The following is a 9,478-nucleotide window of genomic DNA, read 5'->3' as shown; positions in this document are numbered from 1 at the left end:
TTTCCCTTTTCTTAGACAATGCGCACAATCCACAAATGCAATGCTTAAATCAAATAGAAGTTACCATAATGAGTGGAATCAGCATAGTTTCACATTGTTAGAGGTGCAGTTGCCTCCCATGTGAGACTCATCTCAACTCTGTAACCCAATTATTCTAGTGCCAGCCAACTTGATACAGAAACACAATACTGATAAGTGGTAAGGAAAGTTTAATGGACTCAAAATTGAAACCAAAATTCAATTGAAACCAATTTAACGAGTGTAGATGATCATGGTGGAAGCATTGATATCATAATTATGGCTACGAGATGTGGCATTTAGGGAGTGGAGAGTATGGATGCTGTGGCAAGTGTGGTAACGTAGCAACAGTGGGGTCGGTGTCCTGTGTCCAGACGGGTTCATCTGGATTAAGCCTCACAAATATCACTATCCTCAGCATATTGTGTATGTGCTTCTTGATTTATGCAATAAAACAAGAGTCATTAAAATAATATAAAATATTGTAGCGTATCGGGTAATTACGTGTATTGGGGTGTTTCCGTGCTTGGCTAGGAACTGATATGTGTGGGTGTGTTCCTAGGGGGAAGGGGATATATGTGACCAGCGGCCGGGGCGGAGGCCAGTCAGGCCATGTGGGCGAGCTGACCGGGTGGTTGCAGAGCTAGCAGCGAAGCTAGCTGCTAGGAGCTATATTGTGAAGACAAGAATAAAAAGCCTGTACCAACTTCAAGTCTCCAGTTCCTTGGACAAATACTCACTTTGTTACATTGGTGTCAGCAAGTAAAGCGGTAACGCCTCTGATTCGGCCGAGAGGGGAGAGGGTGAGAAGGAACGGCAAAAGAGACTGGGTGGTGCGGTTTTTGGGCTCTAGATCTAGCGCTAGTAAGTTAGCTACCAGGGGTGCTAACTGCTAGCTGCTAAAAACCACGTGCGATGGTGCGCGGAGAATGGCCATCGGTGAACGGGAGGAAAGGAGAGCTGACGGCGGGGATCAGCTCGATGCTGGCGGGCATGGAGGCCCGTGTGTTGAGAGAGGTCGGACGGCTGGTGGAAGAGACTCCTGCCTGGGCAGTAGAGGTGATGTGGGCGCTGCGAGAAGTCATGCAGCGGGTGGACTTGATGAGCGCGGAGGTAATGCAGCGGGGAGAGCGGCTGGAGGAGCCACGGAAGAGACTGTGTTGGACCTGCAGAGAGCCGGGCCACGTGGCGAGGTGGTGCCGAGGTGGTCCCGGGAGACGGACCGGGTATGCGGGACAACGACATGGACAGCAGGGAGCCTGCTGGGCATGTAGCGCGATCGGACATCTAGCCAGAGAGTGTCCAGAGGCTGTCGGAGATCGGGGGGCAGCGGGAGAAGAGAGACGTGCAGGCGGCGGACAGGTGAGACTCTGCTGGACTTGCCAGTCACCGGAGCACTTGGCCAGGGACTGCACTGAGAGTGTGGAGGCCGGAGGTGAGACGCAGGCTGGGAAGAGCGTGAGCAGCCGGGGAGAAGAGAACGTGGTGACGGATAGGAGAACGGTGCTGCAGGGGAACAGCCAGAGGGAAGAGAGGGACATCGTCTGCAGCGTTGTTACAGTCGGGAGAGCGACGCTCGTGTCTCCGAGTGAGCGAGAGGGGTTACCGCCGGGGGAACCGGCCCAGCCTAACCGCTATACACCCCCTAACGTTGCACTGCGGAGAGCCGAGGGGAAGATCGACGCCGGTGGTGTTTGCTCTGCTGTCCTCAACCCTGGAGGAGGGGGACGGAAAAACGAGCGGAGAGCCGAGGGGAAGATCGACGCCGGTGGTGTTCGCTCTGCTGTCCTCAACCCTGGAGGAGGGGGACGGAAAAACGAGCGAGTGCGAGGCCGGGAGGACGACGCCAGGGTCATCTGGAGAGTCGACGGGCGCGAGTGGAGACCGGAGGACGAGGATGTCGATCCGGTGCTCGTCCGTGCATTTGGCTACTGGAACAAACAAAAGGGGGGCTTGTGTTTAAAAGAAAAAGAAAGTTAATGTAAATGTGGGTTGAATTGAAATGTGGAAAAAAGAAAGGAAATAATGAAAAACTAGACATTATGGAGTGCCTAATGGGAAACTAGACATTATGGGGGTACCTAATGGAAAACTAGACATTACGGAGTACCTAATGAAAACTGGACATTATGACGGGGGTGCTGAAAAGAAAAGACTGTTTGTTGGGGAATTAGAATTTGATGTGGTGATTGGAAAAAATATTGTGTTGGGTGTGTTTTGGTACAGGGGGATGTGTGTGGGTTGTGCATGTCGCGTGGAAGCGACATTAAATTTGTGTGGGGGAAATGTAGCGTATCGGGTAATTACGTGTATTGGGGTGTTTCCGTGCTTGGCTAGGAACTGATATGTGTGGGTGTGTTCCTAGGGGGAAGGGGATATATGTGACCAGCGGCCGGGGCGGAGGCCAGTCAGGCCATGTGGGCGAGCTGACCGGGTGGTTGCAGAGCTAGCAGCGAAGCTAGCTGCTAGGAGCTATATTGTGAAGACAAGAATAAAAAGCCTGTACCAACTTCAAGTCTCCAGTTCCTTGGACAAATACTCACTTTGTTACAATATGTTGTTACAGGATCCCTTATATTAAGTCTATTTCTAACTGAAGCACTTGAATGCGCGACCATTCGAATTTAGCCTAGTGTACTGTACACTTCACCGAAGAAGGAATTAACAAGGAGCACATGAACGCAGCATTAAAAGTTTTCTACTGTGCGTCACGTGATAGCACCCTAGCGTCTGAGTGGAAGTGCTGTCACATCCATCCATCTGCATTCATCCATGTGCTGTCAGCGTTAGCTTAGCTGGTAGCTATAGTCCTGCAGTTGTACTACGGACAGCTAAATATATGTCAGCCGTGGCAGCTCCTCTGTGTTATTGATTGGAACTCTTACCTGGCTGGTGAAAATGGCAGTGGACGACTTCCAGTTTGCGGATATTCTCAAAGGAAAGCGCATCAAACTGACCCTCAAGAGCGCGTCTTACCTTGGCGTCGTCCATCGCATCAACCCGAACAAATCAGTGGTTTTAGCGGACGGTCGGATAAAGTCTATTGTTTTCTTTGATGCATGGATTACCCATTCACAACATCGTTAAATGATGTATATGACGTTACCTATGCATGCAAATTATGTTGACAGTTTCCTTATGGTGCTTCACTTTGTGTCCTAAAATCATCCAGTTGAGATAACGTTAATACCTAGCGTTGTGAACAAAGTTAGCTTGTTGCCGCCTTTAGCTGACATGCTAGCAAGGTAAGTTACTACTGAGTGAAACATTTGTCTGATTTGTTTTTGTCTATTCCAGTTGTTAATGGCCAGAATGGCAGGAGATTCCCCGGGCTGAAAATATTCTTTGGGCATGAGATTGTGAATGGTGAGTGGAGTGCTATAGCCAACTAGTCTTTCCCCTATCATTCAACTGGGCGAAAGAAGGTCAAACAGCTGGACTAAATACCAATAGATCTGTCATTTCCAGCCCTGGTATATGAAATCCCTTTTTTGTCTATCTTAATTTGCAGTGGAATTTCCTGGTGAAACAAATGACAATGGGTAAGTAATTAAGCAATCAGCAATCTGTGTAAGTGTTGGTGAGTGAATGTGTAATGTTTCCAAAGGATTTATTAGTGTTGGTGACAGCACACAGTCTTGATGCTTGCCTATAAACTGCACCATGCAATCTGTTGCACAGAAAAAATCCTCCAAAATTTGAACACCACTTGACTGTAGAAGAGTTTCAGCCATACAGGAAGAGGCACACATTGGGTGAGTTTGATTAAAGAAAATAAAAAAGGACAGGACATCATGCTTTGACGTTTCTCACTGTTTTCTTTGACTAGCTTATCCAGAAGCTTTCCACCTGTCTTTTTTTGCAGATGACGAAGATTATGAAGAAGAGTTGATCAACTTTGTAGTGATTGACGAGTTTCATGAGAAGTTTGGACCTGCTGTGAGTTGATTTATAGTTCATGCTCTCTCCCATCAAGTTGTTTGCTAGTATGTAGTGGAGCTAAAGGAGAGGTGTGTCCTGTCCTCTGTTTACCTAGGTGATGCACATCAAGAAGCAGCAGGTGATCGGTGTTGGAGCTGATGGCGTCGAGGTGTTTCAGAATGGGAGACTTTGCTGGCTGCAGGTGAAAAGAAACATAACGGCGAGAAGATTTCTGAAAATGGCCATATTTTATCACAAGAAATTAACAACTTGGAACATTTTTGTTTTTGTAGATCGCCACCAAAAACAAGGTGTACCTATTTGACATCCTATTGCTTGGAGCCCGTGCCTTTAAGAATGGTCTCTCCATGATCCTGGAAAGTGGGCGCATACTAAAGGTGAGCAAATTGAACACTGAGTTCATCAATTCAATCCAGTTTATGTGATGATTTTTAGCCGTGTGGCATCTCTGTGCAATTCTACCTTCTGTACAGGTGGTTCATGACTGCAGAGCCATTGCTGGATGTCTGACCATCAAGTATGGAGTAAATCTAATCAACGTCTTTGACACACAGGTACTGCACTGTAGCCTACAGTACCATGAAACATCTTTCAGAAATCAAACTCGGTTACATCTTTGAGTGTATCTTATTTTTTGTTTTCTTGTCTGCATGTGTTCAGGTGGCGGATGTCATGTGCTTCTACTCAGAGACGGGGGGTTTCCTTCCAGACAGAGTCAGTACTCTACAGGAGGTGGTGAGTCTCCATCTGAAGGTGCCCTCCTCCCAACTTTCATCCATCCAGATGAAGTCACAGCTCACCAAGGTACACAAACCATCTAGATATCCTCATGACACAGGAGAACATTTGTAGATGTGTTTGTATGTGCTGTACTCATAGGTGTGTGATTGTACAGGAGGAAAGGGAGATGTGGTACAAGCGTCCATGTCCGGTACCCCTGCTGAAGGTGATGGCTCTGTCGGTGATCCACCTGCAACCTCTGAGAATGGTGCTGCTGGACACACTCATGACTGACTATATGAGCCTGGTGGGCTCCTACCTCAGCAGCAGCCACATCCAACCAGGGGAAATGGAGCACATAAGCATGGTGGGTAATGCACAAACATGCACACATTTATGTGTCAATACATACAGTAGCTGATGTAGAAAACATTTTAAACCTCGATTTTAAACCTCGATCTGGGCGGTAAAATTACCTCTACTGGCGGACCGAAAGGTGTAACAAAATGACACGCCATTGCAACTTTTATACAGGAGGCGACGCGCAATAGCGCCACAATGAACGTGGCTTTCACAGGCTGTGTAATATAGGGCTGTGAATCTTCACTGGGCTCACGATTCGATTACGATTCAGAGGGCTACGATTCGATTATAAAATTATTATCGATGCATCTTAAATCGATGCATCACTTTTTTTCCACAATACATGATTTATTTTTCCTCACTTTCTTTTTTCTCACTGTGTGGCTACTTTTAAAATAAAGTGCATTTGGAATTGCATTGTATTATGATCCATAATTAAAAAAACAAATGCATTTACTTCCATTATCTTTTATTAATACAAATGCTGCCCTCTGTTACAAGAGTTAGCCACCAGGTGGCAGTCAGGGTTCCAAGAATGCAGGAAAGCCACAGTAAAAGCGGAGAGTGCAGAAGAAGAAGCACAAGTAACAGATTGGAGAGCAATAGACCCTTTTCATGGGGGCCATTTTGTGTCGAAAAGGCAGTATAAACACAGGTGCAAGCAAAACACTAATGAGGGTTTCCAAATTCCAATCATGGAAGATGGAAACCCTCATTAGTGTTTTGCTTGCACCTGTGTTTACCCTGCCTTTTCGACACAAAATGGCCCCCGTGAGAAGGGTCTATCGCATCAAGCTGGAGTTAAAATAACTATTGCAGTTGAATTCAGGGAATATGGGTTAAAGGGCTATATCTTCATTTTTAGAGGAAACTGGACTAAATAGAAGAATATAGCCAGGATAGTGTTTTAGAAGTCCATTCTGATCCACACTCCATTTCAGAAGGTGGCGGTAATGCACCATAAGTTGTTTGCCAACCGCCATAAAACACTAGTAGAAGAAGAAGAAGCACAAGCTTCACTGATGTTAAGCTTTACTGGCGTTAAGTTGCAATAAAGAACGAGTCAAAACATATCACCTGACTGGGCATCCGTCATATAAACATGCATGGTGCCAGAAGCAGAACCTTGATGATGCGAAATAACAGGCTGGACACCATTCCACCGGAGCTAACACTTGATAACCAAAAAGTGCTAAAGCTAGCTGCACGCCGACGACACGACTCTGTCTGCAGTCTCTCTCTTGTAGCCTTGCATGCAGGGCGGACCTATCTCCGTAACCCTAAGTCGTTAGATTCGGGGTGAAAAAATACATATACCGTAAATTCCGGACTATAAGACGCACCGGTGTATAAGCCGCGGGACCAAAATTGACTATTTTTTTCTTCTATAAGCCGCACCGGTCTATAAGCCGCGGGTGTTTTGATGTTTAATTACCATATGAAAGGGTTCGTGCACAGAGAGGAATGTCGGGAAAGCGATGGCTGTTTGGGGAAGCTCCCATTTATTAACATTTCAACAAAACAAAACAAAAGTCAGGTCACTAATCCCCAGACAAAATCACACAACAATAGGCTATATGTGCAGCAAACCTGTAACCAGAGAAGTCAAGTCACTAATGCTCGTCTTCCTCTTCTTCCTGCGTACTGAAACCACCAAAGTCCTCATCTTCAGTGTCGGAAACGAACAGGTTCAGGGTGGCTTCGTCAACCACTCTCCTCTCTCCTTCATTGTCACTCAAAACCAACGAACTCCTCTTCATCTATAGCTGTGTTTCCATTACAGTTTTTCGCAAAAGAATTGCGATATTTCTACAACTTCGACAATGTACAATTGCGACTTGTAGGCGTTTCCATTGAAGTTGCGTTTGAGTGATTCCCCGTTGCAGCAGCTGCCACAGTGATTACGCACGGGGATCTGCCCCATATCCCGTCCCCTGCATGCTCAAATCCAACCAATGGTCAATGGAAATCCCAACATGAAGTTACAATGCATATAAACGAGCCTGATTATCAATTCAAAAGAAAATGAGTCGCAAAATGTTGCTGGCTGCGTGAATGCAGTCAGCGCGACAGGCAGAGGAAAAAAGGTAGCCTAATAGCCTACAACTGGTCCGATTTAGAGATGGAGGGGGGAAAAGGCTGATTTGGTTCTATAATTGCACCTGAAACGTGTGCAATGTATTAGCCTACTCACAGTCACTGTATTCACTTCAGACAGCACCACCGCACCAGTGTGTGCTTTTCATCCTCTCATCTCGCCGCTGTGCCAAATGCGCGCACACAGGCAGCCTGCTGTCACCATGGACCGATTTCTGCCATTAAACATTATCTAATTTGCCCGGCTACGCTTTTGCACAACACTCGTCTTTCTGCTAGGTAGCGTTGCTTCAAAGTTTTCCACTTGCTGCGGAGGTTTTGACACGGCTATCGAACCTTACTTACCAAACTTATTTTCCGCTCCTTTTCCAAGGGATAATATGGGTCACATGACGTGCAAATGCGAAAAATGTGTTTCCATTACACTTTTGTGATAAACTGCTATATCGACACGTCTGAAAAACCACCTCATGATCATCTACTGCTCGTTCTCATGCTGTCGAGAACGAGCAAAGCTTTTTTTTGGTGAAAGAATCCTCCAGGGCGCTTCTTGTTAACAGTCCGAGTGAGTGGCAGGTCGAACGTCAAAGGCACTTCATCCATATTTATGATCTGCTCCGGTTCGATGGAATATTCCTTGATCTTCCTTTGTGTGAATTCGCCGAAGTTTGTGATTTTCTCCTGGTAGTCGGGGGAGGGAGTTGATGGGCTTGTGGCCGTTTGCTTACCGTAATTACCATATGTAAGTGGTCACGCACAGAGGGGATTGTCGGGAAAGAGATGGCTGTTTGAGGAAGCTCCCATTTACCGTATTACCGTAACATTTCAACAAAACAACATAACACAACACCACCGTTGTTTATTTTTACAGTGCACACAGTGTCCGCGGTGTGGTGAAAAGAGGGCAAGAGAGGAAATTAAAACAGAAGTGGATTTATAGTTAGAAAGAGTGCTAAAAAAGAGAGATTTTTTTTTTTTTTTTTTTTTTTCCTGAAAAAATCCATAGATAAGACGCACCGTTATATAAGCCGCAGGGGCCAAAAAACGGGAAAAAAGCCGCGGCTTATAGTCCGGAATTTACGGTAGTTCTTGAAAGGCATCACGATTTGACCTTCCGTTTCCCAGAAAATTTAAATAATGTAATAATCGATTTTTGACATTTGTGAATCAATGCAGAAGCGTCCACGTCCGCATCGCGATGCATCTTATAATTGATTATTTTTGACACCCCTAGTGTAATAGGGGCTTAAGTGACACATAAGTACCCTATAGTTGCTGATTTTTGGTCAATGCAAGTGTGTGCTTGTCCGGTATCTTACAAACGCTTTGACTGTGACTTGGCCAATCAGAAGTGAGGACCAGAATCATCTGTTTTTTGATAAGCAAAGAAGCACAAACATCCTGATTACCTGCATGCGTCTACAGGAAAGTGTGTTGGAGCTTCCCAGGGAGCTGAGGGAGCTGGAGCGCATGCGTCAAGAGCGCCTGGAGTGGGCCGCTGGCCGCTACCCTATCACAGAGCAGGGTCTGCTGGCCCGCTTCCAGCCCCGGCCTGTACCCCAGATCAAACCAAATTCCCCTGAACCTGCAACTGCAGAACCCGCTTCCCCAGTAGACCCTTTATATCACCGACTATCCACAAACTCCCCATGGATGGCCAGTCCAATCCAGTTGACAGCCACGCAGCCCACCCCCGACGCAGTGGCCCAAGTAACGGTTGGTGGGTCCGACCTCAGGATGCAACCATCTCTCAACCGCTTCGTGTCTCCAGCCGCAGGCCGAGGACTCATGGGCCTAGTGGGTAGCAGGAGGCCTGTGGGAAAAGACCTACAGCCATCCTTCCCTCTCTTCCCCTCCATAGGAAGAGGCTTTTCTTTCCAGATACCACCAGCCCAGGTCCCCATGGAGAGCCCCGGGGACATGAAGCCTCCTGGGAGGATGGAGATGGCTCCTCCAAGTCCCAGCTCCAGGCCTGCCCAAGAAGTGAGGGCCCAGCCTGTTCCCAAACCCAATTTCCTGCTTGGAAACATGGGGGAAGGCCCTTTTATCCCAACACTCCAGTCCCTTTCCTCCCCACTCAGTCAGTCATTCAGCTCCTTCAGAAAGACATAGAAGTAGGGCTGCAACTATGTTGATTAATCTGTTGATTACTTTCTCGATTAATAGTTGTATTATAGTTTATAAACTGTCAGAAAAAGGTGAACAATGTTTCCCCTGTCATAGAAGAGTAAAGAAACCGGAAGATATTCACATGTAAGATGCTGGAATAAGAGAATTTTGACTTCACTTTTTTATTCTTAAAAAATTACTCCGATTATCAAAATAGTTGGCCATCAAT

At 46.5% G+C, this 9,478-nt stretch overlaps 1 protein-coding gene across 1 annotated transcript; it reads left to right on the top strand.

Moving 5' to 3' along the window:
* Nucleotides 1-2,916: 2,916 nt before the first annotated feature.
* exd1 (exonuclease 3'-5' domain containing 1) lies at nucleotides 2,917-9,252 on the top strand (the record flags this gene model as incomplete). Its single annotated transcript, XM_083633024.1, has 9 exons — nucleotides 2,917-3,046; nucleotides 3,316-3,384; nucleotides 3,884-3,957; nucleotides 4,055-4,141; nucleotides 4,233-4,337; nucleotides 4,434-4,514; nucleotides 4,621-4,764; nucleotides 4,856-5,047; nucleotides 8,566-9,252. The coding sequence occupies 9 exons, from the start codon at nucleotides 2,917-2,919 to the stop codon at nucleotides 9,250-9,252; spliced, it is 1,569 nt and encodes a 522-aa protein (XP_083489150.1).
* Between the last annotated feature and the right edge of the window lie 226 nt (nucleotides 9,253-9,478).

The sequence above is a fragment of the Poromitra crassiceps genome, assembly GCF_964638095.1.
Source record: "Poromitra crassiceps genome assembly, chromosome: 3".
Classification (NCBI taxonomy): domain Eukaryota; kingdom Metazoa; phylum Chordata; class Actinopteri; order Beryciformes; family Melamphaidae; genus Poromitra; species Poromitra crassiceps.
The sequence above is the reverse complement of the archived record's forward strand: the minus strand, read 5'-3'. Positions and strand labels throughout refer to the sequence as shown.